At 57.5% G+C, this 20,545-nt stretch overlaps 3 protein-coding genes across 5 annotated transcripts; all 3 read left to right on the forward strand.

Moving 5' to 3' along the window:
* Positions 1-722: 722 nt before the first annotated feature.
* On the forward strand, positions 723-6,130 carry HOXB9 (homeobox B9). Its single transcript, XM_086687080.1, has 2 exons — positions 723-1,346; positions 4,089-6,130. The coding sequence occupies exons 1-2, from the start codon at positions 830-832 to the stop codon at positions 4,322-4,324; spliced, it is 753 nt and encodes a 250-aa protein (XP_086543206.1). The 5' UTR covers positions 723-829; the 3' UTR covers positions 4,325-6,130.
* A 2,791-nt stretch (positions 6,131-8,921) lies between these two features.
* HOXB8 (homeobox B8) lies at positions 8,922-15,170 on the forward strand. Of its 3 annotated transcripts, XM_086687087.1 has the most exons (5): positions 8,922-9,066; positions 9,833-9,891; positions 12,122-12,348; positions 12,629-13,100; positions 14,000-15,170. In XM_086687087.1, the coding sequence occupies exons 4-5, from the start codon at positions 12,677-12,679 to the stop codon at positions 14,305-14,307; spliced, it is 732 nt and encodes a 243-aa protein (XP_086543213.1). In that variant the 5' UTR covers positions 8,922-9,066; positions 9,833-9,891; positions 12,122-12,348; positions 12,629-12,676; the 3' UTR covers positions 14,308-15,170. The 3 variants fall into 3 exon arrangements, with proteins under 3 accessions (XP_086543213.1, XP_086543215.1, XP_086543216.1); XM_086687089.1 differs by lacking the exon at positions 8,922-9,066 and having other exon boundaries at positions 9,701-9,891; XM_086687090.1 differs by lacking the exons at positions 8,922-9,066; positions 9,833-9,891; positions 12,122-12,348 and having other exon boundaries at positions 12,365-13,100; positions 14,003-15,170.
* A 1,289-nt stretch (positions 15,171-16,459) lies between these two features.
* HOXB7 (homeobox B7) lies at positions 16,460-19,892 on the forward strand. The gene is made up of 2 exons (XM_025917638.2): positions 16,460-16,987; positions 19,052-19,892. The coding sequence occupies exons 1-2, from the start codon at positions 16,588-16,590 to the stop codon at positions 19,303-19,305; spliced, it is 654 nt and encodes a 217-aa protein (XP_025773423.1). The 5' UTR covers positions 16,460-16,587; the 3' UTR covers positions 19,306-19,892.
* Positions 19,893-20,545: the final 653 nt, after the last annotated feature.

The raw sequence follows: 20,545 nt of genomic DNA on the forward strand, positions 1-20,545 counted from the left end.
CAACATAGTCAACAGAGAGCCCTCCAAAGCAGATAATGCCCTATAAAACCCCCCAACTTCTCTCCCATCCCCTTTACTTCATCTCCAGTGGATTGCTGCCTCACTGTTGTTTAATAAACATCTTGTGTCAAGGGGACAGAGGAGAGGAAAGGAGGCCTGCGGGGTGGAGTGGCGTTTGGGGGTCCTGTCCCCACCCCCTCTTTAATTATGCTGTGGGCCTCTCGGTCTGCTCCCCGGGCTGGGGTTCTCTCCCTCCCTCTGCCCAGCTCTCCCTCTCTTCCTCCCGGACCCGCCTGGGGAGAGGGCTCCACAGCCTGAATCCCTCCCGAGGCAGCCCGCTGCTTTCCCTCCGCCTCTCCTCCGCCCCCGCCGCCCCATGTCGAGAACAACCCCCCTTCCTGCAAAAGGAGGGGAGGGGGGGGAGGGAGGGCGGCCGGCAGCTCGGGCTGAGGTTACGTGGCCGCCGGAGCCCTGACGTGATAGCACATTGCATCAGCATAAAACAATCCATCCTCGATATGGAATGCGGTGCGGACGGATGACAGCGAGAGCGCAGCCCCCTCGCCCGATTGATTTATGTTGGAGCTGACGCTTTATCAGGCAGTCGGAAAAACTTTGACCAATCATTTTGCAAGGAGCGCTGAGCCGGGCTGCTCCACTGTACTTTGTTGGCTGAGAAGTTGAGCAGGGGGTGGGGGTGGGAGGGTGGGGGGCTGGGGGGGTCGCGTCCGAAAGCCCTCACACCGGTCTGGGTGCCACCTCTCCCTGCTTGGGCGCCGCCGCGCGAGCGCTTCCCTTCCCCCTGCGAGCGCCCGGATAATGTCTGAGAATGTCCATTTCTGGGACGCTTAGCAGCTATTATGTCGACTCGATCATAAGTCACGAGAGTGAGGACGCTCCTCCAGCCAAGTTTCCTTCCGGCCAGTACGCGAGCCCCCGGCAGCCGGGCCACGCGGAGCACCTGGAGTTCCCCTCGTGCAGCTTCCAGCCCAAAGCGCCGGTGTTCGGCGCCTCCTGGGCGCCGCTGAGCCCGCACGCGTCCGGAAGCCTGCCGTCCGTCTACCACCCCTACCTGCAGCCCCAGGGCGTCCCGCCGGCCGAGAGCAGGTACCTCCGCACCTGGCTGGAGCCGGCGCCGCGCGGCGAAGCTGCTCCGGGGCAGGGCCAGGCGGCGGTGAAGGCGGAGCCGCTGCTGGGCGCGCCTGGGGAGCTGCTCAAACAGGGCACGCCCGAGTACAGTTTGGAAACTTCGGCGGGCAGGGAGGCCGTCCTGTCTAATCAAAGACCCGGCTACGGGGACAATAAAATTTGCGAAGGAAGCGAGGACAAAGAGAGGCCGGATCAAAGTAAGTTATAAAAAGTGAGGAAATACCAGGCCGAAGGCCAGGCGAGGTGGGGGGAGGGGAGGGGAGAGGCAATAAACTGCGGACAATGTGGAGGGGAGACCGCGGCGGTGGCCGGAGAGAGCGAGCGGGGGAGGAGGGAAGAGGGAGGAAGGAAGGAAGGAAGCAGGCAAAGCTAGCCGGGTGCCCCCCGAAGGGGAGACTGAGGCCGCTGGCGGAGCGCCGCCCCCACCGCTGCCACGTCCTGCAGGGGACTGGGGCGCAGGCACCACCTCGCCGCCCTCTCGGCCTCCCTTCCCCCACTCCCCCGGGGCTCGGGCTCAAAGCCCGGGAGGAGGCTGTCGGCGGCCGGCCGGGAGAGGGGCCGGCGGGGCCGGGGCCCGGGCGGCAGCCGGCGAGGCCGAGAGCCCGCGCCGGCGAGGGCGGGAGCGCACGGGGCTGCCCGGGGCCGCGCGGCTGGCAGAGCTCCCCGCGCCACGCGCAGACCGTAAAAGCCGGCCAAGGGGAAGTGGGAGGGGGCTCATTAGGATTTTATTTGCGATGCAACAGCTTGGCGGAGGATTGTTCCTAGCAGGTCTCGCGCAGTAGCCGCTCAGGGTCCGCAGCCGGCGCCGGGAGGGGCGGGGAAGCCCTGGACCCGGTGACTGAGCCCCCTCCCCGGATGCGCCGGCCCCTCCCCGGGAGCCTTCCCTCCGGCCGCCCCCTCCCCTCCTTGGCATCCTCGCCCGGCTTGCAGCTTCCTTTTCTGCAGCCCCCGCTGCGCTCCGCGGGGCTCCCTATAGCCCCAGCCGGAGCCGTCCGCCTCTCGGGGAGTCCGGGGATCGCTTCTGAACTTCGGGGGCCGACCGCCAGAGTGGAGAAGGAGAGATCCCGAAGGGACCCTGGGGAGAGGAAGGGTGGGGGGAAGAGAGGCTTGCGGCAAGGCGGAAAACTTTACCCTCCGATGGTAGTTACTCCTCATCTTTCCCACTGCTCCAGAAGCACCCCCGCCAGGAGCCCAAGTCTGGCTAATTTCCAGGAGGTGCTGCTGGCTGGATGTGGGGTAGGGGGAGTCTCACCGTTTTCGTTTTTAAGGTTGAGAAGAAGCAAATTGGTTGGGGGTTCTTAGCTCCGAACAATAAGCCTCAGGCTGACCGGAACAAGTCCTCACCCCTCACTCTTTTGGGGGAGCGAGGGTCAGATTTTTTTGGTCTCTGCTTGCCCTGCCAGATTTCCTGTCAACGTGGTGGCCCGCGGGCCCTTTGGGGCGCCCTTGTCTGCTGGAGGGTAGAGAGCTGCCCCCACTCCCCTGAGGTCCCTGCCGGGTCCTACCACCTCCAGCCTGCCAGGGTTAATAACAAGAACTACCGTTTGGGTAACACGGGCTCTTCCCCAAACGTCCCGACTCACACCCAAACAGACCCCCCCACACCAAGCCCCCAAACTCTGCCTGGAAAGCCCATTACTGCAAGGAGGCGGTTGGGCTGGGATCAATTATTAACAGTTTTTTTTTTCCCTCTTTCATATTTAATGCGGCTGTAGGTCCCATCCCAGGCAATCACATTAAAGACATAGCACTGCAAATTGGTAAGACACGGTACTTAGTGTAGGATGAGCCAGATTATTTTTTTAAAAAATATATTCAGTGCTTTTCGTTTAGGGAGGAGAATCTAGCAAAGGGTGACTGTTATTTTTAATTGGCTCTGCTTTGTTTGGCAACTTTTCTGAGTTCCAGGGTAGGGAGAGAGACAGTGAAAGGAAGACAAGCCCGTGTATATTTTTGTTTTCTCTCCCCCCCCCACCCCCCGCCTCCCCTTCTTCCATTCAATTACCCCTTTCTCTGCTCGTCCTCACTACACGGAGCCAGTTGGAGTTAGGTGTGCTGTGAAGGGCCTTCTGTCACCCCCACATCATCCACGGCCCCCCACCCTGGGACCGGAGCAGTCTCGCTTCCCAATCTCCCTGAACTTGCTTTAACCAAACTGCGAGCTGAGCAGGAGCGGAAAAGGAGAGACTATTGCAACCATAAGTTATCTGTGAGCCCCTGGCGCTCCCTTGTCCACAGGCTGGAGTTGATAAATGGTTGCAATTGGGTTGCATGTGAATTGGAGTATGCTAGATGTTTGCGTCTCTAAGTGCAGACCCATGTTTGCGTGGTGTGTGTGTGGCGGTGGGGGGGGGGGCCGACAAGGTATCTACAGACACACAGGCCTGCTGCCATGTGGCCAAGAGATGCAAACTTGTGATGAAGGCAGGGTGTCCCTGACTGGACTTGGAGGGGCCAGGAGGTCTCTCTGGCGTGGCCGAACAGAAGCCGCCTCCCCCTGGGCCCAACCCTCCTCTTACCTCCCGGACCTAGGGCCAGGACCCTCCAGGTCAGCTACCTCTGGTTAGTCCGGTGGTGCCGGTGGGGAGGGGGGAGGGGCTTTAGCCATGCTGGGCTTTGACCTGAGTCCCAACCAGTGGCGACCCAAGTGGAGAAAGAGACTGAGCGAGAACCTGAGACAGGCAGAGCTTTGGAAGCGCTGACAAGCCTGTTTGGCCCCACTCTGTCCCAGTAACTGTCACCTGGCGGGCGATGTCGACAGCAACTCCTGGCCCATCTCTGGGACCCCTTCTGGGAACTGGAAGGCCCAGCGCCCCCCTCCGCAATGCAAGATGGGGGAGTGGAGACCAGGGGGACATCCTCTTGGAAGGAGAGCACGGGGGGGGGGGGCCTTTCAGCCCCCCTTCCTTTCTTTGATTCTATCGCTGCTTCTCTTTCAGCCAACCCCTCCGCCAACTGGCTGCACGCTCGCTCTTCCCGGAAAAAGCGCTGTCCCTACACCAAATACCAGACGCTGGAGCTAGAGAAGGAGTTTCTGTTCAATATGTACCTCACCAGGGACCGTAGGCACGAAGTGGCCAGACTCCTCAATCTGAGTGAGAGACAAGTCAAAATCTGGTTTCAGAACCGGCGGATGAAAATGAAGAAAATGAATAAGGAACAGGGCAAAGAGTGAAGATCCCCCACCCCCGCCCGGCCCTCCCTGCCCCTTCCCCATCTCACGCTTATTTATAAGTGATGGCTGCAGGGCCAGCGCTGTCTGGGATGTATTCGAGTGAATGGGGAAGGGGGTCTTTCTCTTCAAAGTCCTTCTCTGCATCTCAAGCATCTTTCCTTTGCCCTTACCTCTCCTTCTCTTCTCCCTGAGCCTCAGAAGGAAGTTTTGTTGATTTAGAAGCTAGACATGTAGTTGGTTTCTAACAAAGTGATGGGCCGCAAGGAAAGAGAGCCCCTAGTCGAGCCCCTAGCAATCCCCTTAATTTTTCTGGGAAGCCCCAGCCCCTCACTTCCAGCCTACCTGTCTCCACGCAGCACCCCCCCCCCCCCCGGCCCTGTCCCTATCCTGAGTCACCCAGGGACACTCCAGCTGCATACAGCCCAACAGAAGCCCACACACTTAAAGCCTGGAGCCCACAGTGATAATGGGGAAAGCTCACAGCCAACACTCAAATGAAGTGACACCCCAGATGCAGACCATCGCACCCCAAATCTGGCAGAACAGCCCTCAGACCACCAGCAAGCCCAGATTCTACCCCTGACACAAATCCACATCCAGAAGATGTCTAGAGCCGCACTCCTGAATGAGGCGTTGTAGCCCAAAGGGCTCGGCATCACGTCACCGTCTCTATGGAATCCCCAACTATACCCCATTTGGACCCAAGGGCAAATGGGGTAAACTCAGCCCCCAAGCTGCAAAGCTAGAAGGGGCGAGGAAAGACAGCAGTGGTCTTATGGAGGCATCTTAGGATTTATGAAGGTGTTTCACACACACACGTTTTGTTGCAGGAAATGTTTAATTCCGCATGTTGTTTTCCTCTCCTTCCAACAAAAGGAGGTCAAATCGTGGGTCGTAAGCCTTGACAATGTCGTCTGTCTGTTCATCTGTGCCCCGCTTGACACAGACTAGCTTCTCTTGCTCTACACAGGCCCTGCCTTCTTGCACATCCTCCCCAGCTCTGAAATCAACTCTGTTCGGCCAAATCCACCTTGCACCAGCGAATCAAGCCGCCCCTTGTAGAAAAGCCCCTCCACCCTCCATCCCCTGCTGGCTCAACCCTACTATAGGCAGGAAAGCCAGGTCCGGAGAGTCCTATGGAGAATTTATTGTGAATCGATTCCCCGAGAGCGCCCTTCCGGGGATAACTTGTGGACAGGGGGGAGCAGAGGCTCCGGCGGGCGCGCGGAGCCTGGCGCATGCCTCCCCATCCTGCCCACGTCTCGACCCATGCAGAGGAGCCTCGGGGCTCGCGGCTGCCCGCCCCAGTGCAGAACGAGACCTGCCCCAGCGCCGGGCTTTGCCTCCCGCGACTCGGGCCTGGATGGTGGCCTACGCGGCTGCCTGCCGGGCGCGCGCTTCTGGGGAACGCGGTCCCGTGTGCAAAGGAAAGCGGCGAAATCGCACCTAAGCAGCAGGCCGGAAGCTAACTCTGTGCTTCCCTGCTTCCCCTCCCCCCCCCTGCTCCCCGGAACTGTCCAGTCCCCCTTCAATTCCATGAACTGTTCTTGCTCCTGCTTCTCCCGACCCTGCAAGGGGACACTCCAGTAGAACTTCTTTGCTTTGTCGGTGGCTGTCGTGAAATTGTGCTGTGTTTCGTGATTTCTTTGGGGGTGATTGTCTCGCCTGTTTTCAGTTGTCGCTTATATGGGAGGGGGGCGTGGGTGGGAGTGGGAGGGTGAGGGGCCTAGAGCTCTGATTGTTTGTTTTGGAAGAAAAAAAAAACAAGAAAAAGAACAAAAAATATATATCACTCTAGAAAATAAATCTCTCCTTGTGTCTCATTCTGTGTTGGCTCTCCTCACCTGGCCAGAGGTAGAGGTCCTTGTTCCAAGAGGGCAGCTTGGAAAACAGAGAGACTCCTGAGCCGAAGAGGTGCCTCCTTTAGACCCTGCAGGGCAGGGCTTCCTGGTGGGGCTGAGAACTGGTCTGGACCCCAGGTCCCAAGACCTCTGCTTAAAGGGAGCAAGAGCCTTCCCACAGGAGAGCCGGGAGACCCGAGGGGGACGGAAGGAAAAGATTAGTGATTTGGAGAGGGGTCTGGGTCTGCAGGGAGCAATGAGATCTTCCCCCCCAAGTTGCACAGGAGGCCTCCCCACCAACTCCAGAGCCCCGCCACTCCTGGAAATAGTTCCTCTCTCAGCTGGCTGAGAGCATCGCCTTGCTTTGGCCACTTCAAAATATCATGCGAGTGAGGAAGGCACCAGCTTCCTGCAGCCATTCCCTGCAGTGGGGCGACCGGGTGTAGACGGAGGCCTTAGGAAGGCCAGACAGTCCTCTCTTGCCCTCAGAAGGAGTGAGCCCCTTAGGGTTCTGGCCCCCACCAGGAGTGTGAGGCTCCAATTCGAGCCACAGGGCTGCAGCCTTGGTATCACGCGGGTGGAGTTTGGTAGAGGTGGCCGGATGCAACAGAAATGTCTCAGGAGAAAACCAAACCTCCCTCCCCAGTCGGACCCCAGAACTAAATTCGGTCTCCAGAGGCACCTCTCGGTCCCTAACAGACTGCGGGGTCCCGGCCAGGACCTCTTCTGAAGGCCGCTGTCCCGCGCAGCCCTGCCTGTCTCCGGCCAGGCGTTGGGATTCGGCTTCTGCCCGCCGGGCGGTGGGGAAGCGCCGCTCGCCCCCGGAGCCTCCCGCCGGGCACACCCCAGCGGCGCAGCAGCCCGCGGAGACCCTGCGGGTTGGGGGTAGCGGTGGGGACAAAGCGTGGCCCAAGTGAGAGGCGCCTGGAAGTGAAGAGGCCAGGCCAACCCCTCTCCAGCGAACGAAAGCACGAACTAGTCGGACAGAGAGCAAAAGGCAGGGGAAAAGCGAAGCTCCCGGGTCTGGCAGGGCCCCGGACCCGCATCCTCCAAGGAGGGTTCCATTCGGGTTATGAAATGAATCTGGCTTTAGAGCTTGTGTAGACTAGGCTCCCTCCGCATCCTGGGCTCCCCGGCGCCGCGAGCGGGCGAGCATCCGCCGGGAGGGAAGGCGAAGGCGAGGCGGGAGCGGGACGCGGAGCTGCGGGGTTGGGGGGCGAGGCCTCCCGGGGAAGCCGCCGCCGGCGTCAGGGTCCCGAGCCCGGGGGTGGCTTCTTTAAAGACAAACAAAGGCGAAGATGCGGAGGCCGGGAAGCCGGAGATGGGGAAATCTGTTGTCATAAAAGAGAGCGAGAGATTCGGAGCGGGAGACCGCGAGAGTGCGAGACAGAGAGCGGCCGGGAGAGGAATTCAATGCCGTGTGCGCAGCAATAAAAGAATATGACCGCTATAAAAGTTTATAGCGTATAAATTTCTGAAGGTTAAGAAACTAAACAGCAGCAAAGCAAACAGTGAGGGGAAACTTTCCGGAGCGCAGGGAGCCGCAGCTGGGCCTGGGCTCCGGGGGGCTGGCGGCCGAATGGGTGGGCCTGGCTCCGGAGCCCCCACCCTCACCCTCCCGGAGGCTTGGGGTTTAGGGGGGAGGCTCGGGGGAGGGGGGCAAAGATGGGGAGAAGAGGGACAGGGGAGGGAAGAACACTTTGTTGTCACAATTCAGACTCTTGTCTTTGTTCCCTACACCCCCTCCAGGATCAGGCGTCATAAATGAGAAGCCCCCTGCGCACACGCGCGCGCGCGCGCGCGCACACACACACACACACACACACGCACACACACAAAGTCCGGCGGGGCCAGACGTCTGGGCGCGGGCAGCCTCTTGATCCTTTTACAGCCCCATCCCACCCTCCCGGGCCTCCTCTCCCCCCCACAAAAAGCCCAATTGTTTCTTCCTCAGAATTTGAAACAATCGTGTTGGGTTTGAAAAGTACTCGGCTCCCCCTTTTACGGGCCATAAACGACGCACCGATTGGCGGTCTCTGCTAGAAATTAGGGGCTTGAGGTGGGGGGGGGGGGTCGGGGGTAAGTATGAGAAGAAAAAAGCTTATGGTTTCATTTTTTTTCCTCCCTACCCCCCTCCTTGTTTTTTTTTTTAGCTTATCTGTACAATTTCATGAGCCATTTCCTGATTTCCGATGCCTTGTCTCTCGCCTGGTCTCGTTTCCCTCCCCCTTTTCTGCTAATAATGAAAGTTTCTCCCGCAGGTCGCCTCGGCGGCTGCAGGCGGCTGCATCTCGGGAGAAACTGGCCGAGCCGGTGGCGGCGGCGCCTTTTCTCAGGACGGCCGCTAGATGGCACCCTTGCTCCACGCGAAAATCCCCGGTGCGGCGGCGGCTGCGGACTCTGGCGGCGGCACCGCGCACCTTGGTCGGCCCTCAATCTATGAACTGAGCGCTACCAAAAGTCATGAATAATTTGCGCGTAATAAAAATATAGGGTTCATTATGGCCGTTTCCCCCATTTTATAGATTTCAGATATAGTGTGTTTCTCCCCCCCCCTCCCCCGCCCTTCCCCTCAAATGGTCAATTTTCTGAATTTCCCCCAGGAGGAGGTCTCAGCGCTTCTCACCCAGTTTCTGTGGTCGGTAGGGGAACCAATGCCTGAAAACGGGCAGTAGCAGTAGTAACGATAATAATAATAATAATAATAATAATAATAATAGGGAAATGGGCAAAATAAAAGAGGAGAACTGGTTGGGAAAAATGAGATTTTCCGGGAGGGGAGCTAGAGGAATGTCTAGCCGGATGCGGGTGAGCAGGTCAGGTGAAAGGGGCGAGCGGGTAGAAGAGGGTCGGATGAAGAGGAAGCTGCCCCCAGACGGGATCAGCAGGAGAGGGAACCGGGTGAGCCAGCCCAGGGTTTGGGGGTTGCAATGTGGGGGAGAAATGGATCCTTGGCGTTGGTGGGGATTCGTCGGTGCCCAAAGCCGGCGGGGCGGCTCAGCACGGACGGACGGAGGCTTCAGAGCCTTTGTGCGCGTCCGGGGCTGGGCGCGCGCCGGGGGATCCAGGCGCGGGGCAGGGGCTCCCCAGAACGGCGAGGCGCGGGAGCTCTCGTATATTTTCTCGGCTGTTCTGCGCGCCCCAAGTTGGGCAGCCCAAAAAGTGTGCGTTTTCCGGCTGGATGTGGGGGCGGGCACGGCGGCGTGAAGCAGGAGCTCGGTTCTCCGCGGCCGGTCCGTGGCTTCCAGGTGAGAGCTCCGGATCCGTGCGGCCCTGCTCCTGGCAAACCTCGGGGACAAGGGTCCTTCCGAAATTTAGCAGCTGGAGGCTTGGACTGGGGGTAATTTTCCTTCTGAGACCCAAGAGCTGTCTGTCGATAACCCTTCTGATTCCAAATCTCCCATTTCCTCCTGGCCCGGCCTGATGCGTGTCCCCCAATCCGGACAAACCTGCCTGAGAAATAGACACACACACACACCCCCCCCCTTCCTTAAAATTAGCCTCGCCGCGGTCTCTCTTCTCTTCCCCCAAGACCGGGTGCAGAGAGACCAGCGGAGTTACTCAACTTGAGTTTCTCTAATAAATCTGCGCTCCGTTGGGTGTTTATAAATGATCTCCTCGCTCTTTCTTGTTTTTTCTTATAATAGAAACATTTTCCTTCCATCAGGAATTTCTGGCACGGTGTAGGGATGATTTAGAACAAGTCATTGAATTTCTACCTCACCGGTGAGTCCTCAAATCATGACCATAAAATCCCCCGCACTTGATAAAAATGTTCTCTTCGGCAACAACTTAACTCTGCCTTCTGCTGCCTCACCGCCCCCTCAGCCTTGCACTGAAAACCCAAGACCCTGGTTCTCTCCCCTCCTTTTCTCCTTTCTCTCTCTCCCTTTCAGCCCCTCTCCCATTCTCCTGATTCACTTTTAAAGGACCAAGGGGCCCGACTGGTAGTTTCCCCTTGGCAAAAGCTGATGGTTTCATTTTTGCAAAGGTTAGGGTAAATGGGATCCCCCAAAAGCACCCTTCCCAAAGCAAAGCACTCTGGTGAATAAACAATGGCTCGACTGTGTTTGTAAAGCCTCTAACCTTTGTTGTTAGAATTTTTCTTTCTGTCTGTCTCTCCCTCCCTTCTTCCTTTCCTTTCCTTGGCCAGTGAGCTGATTCAGGAGGCCGTTGGTTGGGACCCTGGGACTGGGGCCTTCTAAAACCAGGCCACCATTCCCAGCAGGCCAGTGGGCTGGGAAAGGCTAAGGCAGGAGAGAGTGGCACCCACTCAGCTCGGCCCTGTATGCTGTGCCTCTGGAGCCCCAGGTCCTCAGGTCTGTGGAGAGAGTTGGGTTTAACTATACAGGCTCCCCAAGGGGAAAGGAGAGAAAATGGAGAGCTCTGTGGCCTTGCTGCATCCAAATCCCCTCTATCCCAAGGTCGGTTTAGGCAGTGACCGTGGCTCAAAGGATGCTGAAAGCCGCAAGGTGCCCCTGCCCCCCCACACACATTCTTGCAGCCCCTACCTAGAGCAGAGGAGAGGACAGCACAGGAACGGGACATCAAGACCAAGCACGTGGGCCTTGGTGGGCGCCCAGCAGCGGCCGCCACGGCCCTTCCCTCCCTTTGATGTGCTGATGGGCGTGGTGATGCCCGCTCACCCTAGGGTGCTGCAGAAGGTGCCTGGGAAGGCCAGGAGCCAACTGAGCTTGGTTAGTTAAGGTCCCAAGGCCTGGGTGCAGGAGTGGGACAGCCCAACCTGGTGTCATCCTGCTAGTAACACCAGGCCCCTCTCCCATCACACAAAGATGGTCCCCCAAGGCACTGACTAGAGTCAGTGCCCCCCTCCCCATCCCAGCACTGCTCTCCAGGTCAAGAGGGTTGTGCAGAACTGCAGAACTGGCCTTTGCAGGGCGAACTTTGCTTTCTGCTTCACCAGTGCCCATTAACCAGAAAGTTTCTTTCCCCCCTCCTGGTCCCTTCTCATGTCTTCCGGGACCCCTGCTCTAAAGAAAATCCTTGCTTGTTTGTTTAATGAGGGAAAGTTGGTGAGTGGCCTGGATGGGGCAGAGAGGAGGTGGTGTGGGGAGGGGGGGGGGGCTCCAGAAAGGGGATGGGGGCAGGTGCTGGCCACAGCTGAAGGAGGCGAAAATCTCGGAAAAGTCACCGTTTGCGCCGAAAAAAAAACCCATAATCGTTCTCATTTCGGCTTCGTCACCCCCACCGCGCTGCAGTCGGGCGGTGGGGCGATCGAAGCTGCAGTTTTATAGCTGTAGAGGAAAGAACTCGTAAAATGCTAACAGCTTTTATGCGCTGCGGCATAAACAACAACAGACTCCGGCTTTATTGCGTTTTATAGTTTGTTAAAGAGTTTACAGCCGTTTTTTGGGGGCCGGTTACCCAGCCAATTCCCTCCACACGATAGTTAAACCTTTATCAATAATAAGGAAATTGATCATTAAAGCCTTAAATATGACTACCTCGTTTGTTTGAAAATATGTTTAGGAGAGGAAGCTGTATGATTTGATAACTTGTATTAAAATACCAATTACATTTATAGGACCTTTTAAAACTCGGCGCAATTAAACCGTGTTCTTTTACATTTTTCCGAAGCGACCCTGACATTTAAAAAGACTCCAACTGCCTCGTTAAAATCGCGAAATTAACAGCGTGCCTCCGCCTGGCGCGCTGTGTATGTGTGTGTGCGTGTTTTTTTCCGTGACTCCCCCACATCAGTCTTTGGGGGTGGTCTGCGAAGGTATTTGATTTGTTGTGAGGCGAGAGATATCTCATTAATGTAGGTAGTTAAACAGATTTAATCCGTATTCATTCTCTCTCTCACCCCCTCTCCCTCTCCCCCTCTCTCCCCCTCTCCCCCTCGCTCTCCCTGGGTGTTTTTTTTTTCCCCTCCTTTTCTTTTTTTTTTTTTTTTTCCGCGCCCTCCTCACTCCCTGGCGCTCTCTCGCTCTAGCTCTCTCTCGCGCTCGCTCTCTCTCGCTCGCACCCTCGCTCTGCGTTCTGTCCGGGAGGAGTACGGAGAAGCCAATAGGATGCGGGGTCTCTAATGGATGCAAATGATCATGAAAAGACAGTGCAAAATATGAAACAACTCATTTGCAGGGAAGTAAATCACCGAAAACTGTTTATGAACTGGCATCCCTTCTTCGAAATGTAAAGCGAGGACCTCTTTAAGTGGCGGTATATTTTTGTTTGGGGGGTGGGGGGTGGGGGGAGGGCGAGCGAGCCGCGGCTGCCATGCAAGCTTAGACTTTTGGAGGCTTCGCTGCCCTTTTCTATTCCTGGAAATCACAAAAAGTGAGGCGGCTTCGAGATCTTCTTCGCCTTTTCTTTCTTTTCTTTTTTCCCCCTCCTCCCTTTCCCTCTCCTTTCCTGGCGAGGGTGACTAGGAGCCGGCGAATCCGCGTTTTTTTTCTCTCTCTCTCCCTCCCTTTCCCCCTCCCCACCCCCTCCCCAACAGCCCCCAACTACAGCCGCCGCCGCCGCCGCCGCCTCAAAATTCAATAAAATGAGCTCTTATTTCGTCAACTCACTGTTCTCCAAATACAAAACCGGGGAGTCCCTGCGCCCCAATTATTATGACTGCGGCTTCGCCCAGGACCTGGGCGGCCGACCCACCGTGGTGTACGGTCCCAGCAGCGGGGGCAGCTTCCAGCACCCGTCGCAAATCCAGGAGTTCTACCACGGGCCGTCGTCGCTGTCCACCGCTCCCTACCAGCAGAACCCGTGCGCCGTGGCGTGCCACGGGGACCCGGGCAACTTCTACGGCTACGACCCGCTGCAGCGACAGAGCCTGTTCGGTGCGCAGGATCCAGACCTGGTGCAGTACGCCGACTGCAAGCTCGCCGCCGCCAGCGGCCTGGGCGAGGAGGCCGAGGGTTCCGAGCAGAGCCCGTCGCCCACACAGCTCTTCCCCTGGATGCGCCCGCAAGGTGAGCTCGCGGCGGGGACGGCCGGGGCGGAAGGGAGACCGGAGGGCCCGACGCCCGGGCAGGGGGCCGGGAAGGCCGGGAGCATTTCCTGAAGCTCCTGGAAGACGTGCCTGCTGCGTTCCGATCGCCTCCCGTTTCTTTCCTCCTCCCTTCCTCCCTTCCTTCTTTCCTTCCTTCTTTCCTTCCTCCTTTCCTTCCTCCCTCCTTTCCTCCCTCCCTCTCTCCCTCCCTCCCTTCCTTCCTTCCTCCCTCCCTTGCTTCCTTCCTTTCTTTTTTGTTTCCCTTGAAAGGGGGTCGCTAAGCGACATTTCCTGAATCCATAAACCCCTCACCCTGCCTTACTTTTCTTCTTCTCATCCTTTTTTTCCCCTTTTAGTGTTTTATGGGGGTAGTGGAGAGAGGGTGGTGGGAGTGGGGGCGCTCAACTTTTGCACTTCTCAATTGCTTTATAGTTTAATTACCCTGAAGAAACTTTTCTTCTGGGGCAGAGGCTCTGGGGGCTTTTCAAGGTGGGTCCATTCGTCCCCATCCTGGCTTTTTAAATTCTTATATCCTCCTCCTCCCCCCCCCCCCACCCTTCACATCCTTCCTTCTAAAGTTTATGGCACTTTTAATAGATTTGAACCACCCCTACCCAACTCTGGTGCTCCTTACCAGGGGAGGGGGCTCCCCCTTTCTGGCTCCCTTAGATTCAGTGGTGTCTGACCCCCCTCACCCCCCCTCCCCTCGCTCCTCTGACCGCGGCCTCCCAGCGCCCCCGCCCCTGCGCGGGGTAGAAGGTCCCTTGCCCTTATTATACTGGTCTCCTAGGCTGGTTCACGAATCTTCCAACCTTCTCCATCTCTGCCCCCTCCCCCAACCTCCCCTCCCCCCTGTCTCGCCCTTTCCCCCATTCCCAGCAGCCGCCGGACGCAGGCGAGGCCGACAGACCTACAGCCGCTACCAGACCCTGGAGCTGGAGAAGGAGTTCCTATTTAATCCCTATCTGACTCGCAAGCGGCGGATCGAGGTATCGCATGCGCTGGGACTGACAGAGAGACAGGTCAAAATCTGGTTCCAGAACCGGAGGATGAAGTGGAAAAAAGAGAACAACAAAGACAAGTTCCCCAGCAGCAAATGCGAGCAGGAGGAGCTGGAGAAACAGAAGCTGGAGCGGGCCCCGGAGGCGGCGGACGAGGGCGACGCGCAGAAGGGCGACAAGAAGTAGGCTCCAGCTGGGACTGCCAGGGCCGCGGCTGCCCTCCGTCCGCGGGTCCCCCGACCACGCCGCCGTCGCCCGCCCCCGCCCGAGAGAGCTCTGGCCCCGCGAGCGGGGCCGGGAGCCTGGCCTCCCGCCGCAGCGTCCCCCGCCGCGCCAGTCCCCGCTAGTGGTAGTATCTCGTAATAGCTTCTGTGTGTGAGCTACCGTGGATCTCCTTCCCTTCTCTTGGGGGCCGGGGGAGGGAAAAGAAAAGGATTTTAAGCAAGGACTCCCTCGCCCTGCGAGGGTGAGCGGCTGCGGCCTGGCTGAGCCCCCCACGCCCCCGCCCCGTGTAAAAAGCCTCCTTGTGCAATGGTCTTTTTTCCTTTGAACGTGCTTCTTTGTAATGACCGAGGTACCGATTTCTGCTAAGTTCTCCCAACAACATGAAACTGCCTATTCACGCCGTAATTCTTTCTGTCTCCCTCCCTTTCTCTCTTCTCTCTCTCTCTCTCTCTCTCTCTCTCTCTCTCTCTCTCTCGTCCTCATTTCCCCCTCCCAACCCCTCTCTCCCCGCTGCCCTCCCTAGCTCGCTGGCTTTCTCTCTTGCTTCTCTCTTTTCCTCCCAACACCCCCGCCCCCTTTGGTTTGGCAATTTCGTCTTAAGTGTTTCTCAAAAGAGGTTACTTTAGTTAGCATGCGCGCTGTGGGCAATTGTTAAAAGTGTTCTTAGGTTTACTGTGAAGAGAATGTATCCTGTATCCGTGAATTGCTTTATTGGGGGGTGGGAGGGCTAATTATATATTTTGTTGTTCCTCTATACTTTGTTCTGTTGTCTGCGCCTGAAAAGGGCGGAAGAGTTACAATAAAGTTTACAAGCGAGAACCCGAGACTGGCCCGGCCCGCGCTCCTCATTTGCCCCCGGCGCCTTGCAGAGCTGGGGGGGAGCCGGTCACCGGGCTCCTGCGCCCTCCAGGCCAGGCAGCCCAGAGGAGGGGGCGGGGGCTGGAGGCAGGTGGTGCGAGTCCCTTGGCCCAGGGGCGCAGGGGGTGAGGGAGGCGGCTGCGCCTGATTGGAGGAGAGAGGAACGGGGGAGGGGAGCCCAGAGAAACCCCCTCCCTTCGTGTTCTGAGGCTGTCTGCCCGAGACCCAGGCGCCCAGGCCAAGCTGGAGAGATGCGCCCGGTTGGTGGCTCTATCCCTCGCCACCTCCCCTTTTGTTTCTGTGGGCCCTCTCCTGTCTCCTGTGTGTGCATGGGGGGGGGGGGGGTGGCTGGTAAAAGTGGAGCGCAGGGCCGTTGAACAAGCTTATATATTTATTCCCTCCCCCCCACTGGGTTTGGGGGGGGAGGAGGAGGAGAGGGGAGATGCTCTTCCCCACCTCTCCCTCTCCAAGAGTTGGCCACCTTCGCCCAGCTCCGAGGTCGTGGCTCGCCGCCTTCCTTCCTTCGCTGCCTCTGCTTCTCCGGCAGCCACGCTCGACTGAGGCATCCGCCTCCCGGAACCAGGAGAGCAGCATACCCAGGCCGCCCTCCTCCCTTCCTTTCTCTTCCCACCCACCCCACCCCCTTCCTTTTTTATTTTCAAACCTTTTTTTTTTTTTTTTTTAAGCCAACAGAAACCGCAGTATCCAACGCCTGTGGGCTGGATCCCGCGCCTGTAGGAGCACCCACGAAGCCTCACTCCATCCCTGCCCGTATGTCCGGGGGCACCCAGAGAGAGCCAGGAAGCCAGGCTCACCTCCGCTCCTCACCTCGGGAGAACAGGACCAAGTTCCCCCAAAGGCCCAGCCAGGCTGAATTGGCCCAGATTAATAAAGACCTGCCCTGCCCCCACCCACCCACCCAGTTGCGGGCAGTCCCTGCATTTGTTTCTCGCTGGGTAACCGGCTGGGGAGGTGGGTGTATGGGGGGGGGGGTGACAACACGGATCGCTCCGAGGTTATTTATTTTCCCTTCTACTCAATCCCTTCCTCCCCAAATCTCGCCTGCAAGCTGCCTCCAGCCCAAGGGGGTCGGCAGCGGCCCTTGAGCCCCCAGCCCCAATCCACAGAGCTTGGCTTTCCCATTCATTATTGATCATATTTTATAAATCCAACGCCACACAATTTTTTCCACATTACCGGGAGCCGTGGGGAGGCCGCCCGGCCATTGGCGGAGGGCACGTCACGTGGGCGGGGTCACGTGGTCCGGAGAGGAAAAAGGGGGTCCTTTTTGGTGTAAATCTGGACTCTAATTCTGTAATATATCAAGGAATCTCGTAAAACCGACACTAAAACGTCCCTGCCTACAAATCATCCGGCCAAATTATGAGTTCATTGTATTATGCGAATGCTTTATTTTCTAAATATCCAGCCGCAAGTTCGGTTTTCGCTACCGGAGCCTTCCCTGAACAAACTTCTTGCGCGTTTGCTTCCAACCCCCAGCGCCCGGGCTATGGAGCGGGTTCGGGCGCTTCCTTCGCCGCCTCGATGCAGGGCTTGTACCCCGGCGGGGGGGGCATGGCGGGCCAGAGTGCAGCCGGCGTCTACGCGGCCGGCTACGGGCTCGAGCCGAGTTCCTTCAACATGCACTGCGCGCCCTTTGAGCAGAACCTCTCCGGGGTGTGTCCCGGCGACTCCGCCAAGGCGGCGGGCGCCAAGGAGCAGAGGGACTCGGACTTGGCGGCCGAGAGTAACTTCCGGATCTACCCCTGGATGCGAAGCTCAGGTAACGCCGCGCACCGAGCCATCCCGAGCCGCAGTGGCCTGGGCACATTCCCCGGAAGGCGCCCCCTTCCTGGCCGAGTGCCCCTTTCCGCGTCCAGAATGCTCCGGTAGGAGGTCGGCCGTGGGGGGGACGCGGCAGCCCCTTGGCCGCAGCCCGGCGCGCCGCCCCCACCCCCATTTTTTGATCGGTGCTCTCAGGCTCGTTCTGCTCCCTTGGCGGATCTCTCTCCGCCGACGCCGTGGCGCTCCGAGCCCCCGCCCGCCCCCCACCTTTCCTCCCGGCCTTTTAGCTTTAAATATTTATCAGCCGCGCCGGCACGGGCTGGAGACGAGGCCGTTTGTCTTGTGGAGGAAGGCTGGGGTTTGCAGAGAATAGCCATTAGGGTCTCCCCCCCTCCCTTCTCCCTTCCCCCGCCGGGGATCTCAGCTCTGGGTGTGTCCCCCAGCCCCAGCTTGGAGGTCTGGGGGAGGGGGGCCGCAGCGCTCAGCAATTCTCCCCTCCCCCTTCCTTCCCAGCCAACCCCGCTCCCCCATTATTCCCTTCTGGACAATTAGAGGTGGGCTCTAGAGGCTTGGCGGGAGGAGGGGGTATGAGAAGAGATGAAGATCCAGCCAGGGACACAGAGCCAGAGAGGCAGGTGGAGACAGGGGGGCTGAGACCAAGAGACACGAGGCTCCTGACCCCCCAGTGAACTTGGGAAGGGGGAAGCAGAGCTAGAGAAAGGGTGAGCAGCCTCATAGGAGTACAGCTGGCTTCCTCAGGTGCCCCCTCCTAGGGTTCCTAAGTGCCTCTGGAGAAGTGGCCAGCAAGTTTGCAGGTGTCATTCCAGAAGGGTGAATGTCCTCTTAGGAGAGGGTCTCCATGGAGCCAAATCAGATGTTAGAGAGTGCAGGCCACTGAAGAGGCTACTGCAGGAGCCCCAAGAGAGTAGAGTCTCCTGACTAGCCCGAAACCAGACATCTTTCTTAATGCTTTCCTGGTCTCAGGGCCCAACCCCAAGGTTCAGAAGGCCCAAGACTTGTGGTCAGAGGCTCCTAATCCAGCCAGAAGCAGCCCAGCTCCTACACCATCCGTATTGGCGGTCACTGTCCCCATTACCTGCTCCATAATTCAACTGCCTTTCCAGTTGATTTATCAAAGCCCAAGTTTTTCTGCTCGTAAACATTTCACGTTGGCTTTTATCTGACTTGAAATTAGGGCCCCTAGTCCCTCCTCCCACGTCTACTTCCCAGGAGGGCTGGCATCGGCACCACCCCCAGTGCAGCCTCTCCCAAGGCTCCTCAGGGTTTTGGCCTAACCTGGAAAGCTCTCCTCTGGCCTTCAGCCCCCACCACCCTGATATTCCATGTTCCACCCCAAACCAGGCTGCTGTCTCCCCTGTGCCTTCCTTCCTGGAGGCCCAAATATTGATTTGGAGAACTGGGTCGTCTGGGCAGGTGGGCAGGCAGGACAGTCTGAACCTCAGCCACTCACTGGAAAATGGTCATCAGAGGGCAACTGCTCTCAGGCCAACTCTGAGCTCCAAGGAAATCTGCAAATTCTCACCTCTGCCTCATACAACAGGCTGTGTGTCTGTGTGTGTGTGTGTGTGTGTGTGTGTGTGTGTGTGTGTGTGTATGAGAGAGAGAGAGAGAGAGAGAGGGAGACTGGGTCTATAAGGCTCCTTTGTTTCCTTTTCTTTTTGGGAAAAGCACTCAGGTCAGGCCTAGAGCCCCACTCCAGGGTCACTTCTATGGTTTCCATTGCCCCATTGCCCTAAAGACATCAGAGTCACTATCCCAAAAGGGAGGCTTGGGGTCCTTGGTCCCAGGGGTGATGGGAGGATTAACCTTCCTTCATCCCACAAGAGCCAGCAGGCTAAATCTTTCATCCAGAAGCCTGAGGCTGGAGGACTTTCTGGGTGGAAAGTGGGGATGTTTGCCTCAGGAGGCCTGTAGAAAAGCCTGCACACGCTGGGGGTATGGAAAATAAGAGTCTGGCTTCGTGGAGAAATGGGCTCTCCCAACCACTTCTCGTGGCTTCTCCTACATGCACTGATTATTCTCCTTTAAATATTATGTGCAGGGACTGACCGAAAGCGAGGGCGCCAGACCTACACCCGCTACCAGACCCTGGAACTGGAGAAGGAGTTTCACTACAATCGCTACCTGACCCGCCGGAGGCGCATCGAGATCGCGCACGCGCTCTGCCTCACCGAAAGACAGATCAAGATCTGGTTCCAGAACCGGCGCATGAAATGGAAAAAGGAGAACAAGACGGCGGGTCCTGGGGTCACAGGCCAGGACAAGGCCGAGGTGGAGGAGGACGAGGAAGAGTGAGAGCCGGGAGGAAGGGCAGAGGAAGAGAGCTGAGACAGGGAGAGAGGTGAAGCCCAGCTCTGAGAACTGATCCAGGAAACTCAAATTAAATCGGGAGGGGGGAAAACTATTTAAATAGTGGAAAGCAGTTGAAAAGTTTTTAAGGAGAGAAGGTGAAATTTTGGTTTCTTAACACTGAAAAAAAAATACTACCTATAGAAACGTCCGTCGGGTTTGTTTTGTACGATATGAGGACATCATCTACCTGTTCTGTAGCTTTCTGGGATTTGCCGCCCCTTTTCTATGTCGCTATTGTAAGGTCTTTGTAAAATCTTGCTGTTTTGTAAACCCCTTTCTTTGACGCTGTCTTTGTGGTCTGTGGGTCTGGACTTACAGTGTGTGGTTTCCGTCCTCCTGAGCCCCCCTGACTTCCCAGTAGCGGCACTGAAGGGGCCTTAGGGAGCCCCATGGCCCCACCGACTAGCTCAAGTGTCCCCTCTGTGCACCTGGCCTGCCCGATGCTCCTTGTTCCCATGAGCCCCCGTGATCCTCTTTACGTTGTATGTGTACCTGAAGGATGGAGAAATAAAACACAATTTAAAAATGAACAGATGCCTTATTTTCTGTGTTTCCCCAGAACCAGGGGTGGGGGACAGAGAGGGTCAGGGTTATGCATCCCAGAGCCTCTTGGCTTCAACTTCTGCTGCTAGTCGTTTCTTTCTGTGCTTGGGGTCGGCTCTCTTTCCTCCTCCTTGCTCTGGGGGCTACTAGCCAGCGAACCCTGATATCACACACACAGCCCCCTTACACACTCTGACATACACAAATGCACGGGTGACACACATTCACAGGCTGACATCACACATACAGAAATATATACATCGCCACACACAGTCGCCAATAAACACCCCTACTCCTCGTACGTTTATAAATAAACATACAGGCATCCACACATCCCCAACTCGACCCGGGGAACGCACGCATTCACGTTCACACACACTCACGAGTAAACAAACATTCACACTCACTCACAGAAACATTTATGCATACCAACGTACATTCACACGCTCGCTTATAAACACGGATTCACATTCGCCCCCCCAAGGAAGCACATCCACGAGCCCGCACGCCCAGTCGCACACGTTCGCAAAACAAAACGCCCACAGTTACGCGAACTCTTCCTCGTCCGGGCCTTCAGACCAGGCTGGGGCCCAAACGCAGAGCTGAAATCCAAAGTGTTAGGCCCCATAGGAAGGAAGAG

The sequence above is a fragment of the Puma concolor genome, chromosome E1 (genome assembly GCF_028749965.1).
Source record: "Puma concolor isolate L17-30 chromosome E1, mPumCon1.1.hap2, whole genome shotgun sequence".
Taxonomy (NCBI): domain Eukaryota; kingdom Metazoa; phylum Chordata; class Mammalia; order Carnivora; family Felidae; genus Puma; species Puma concolor.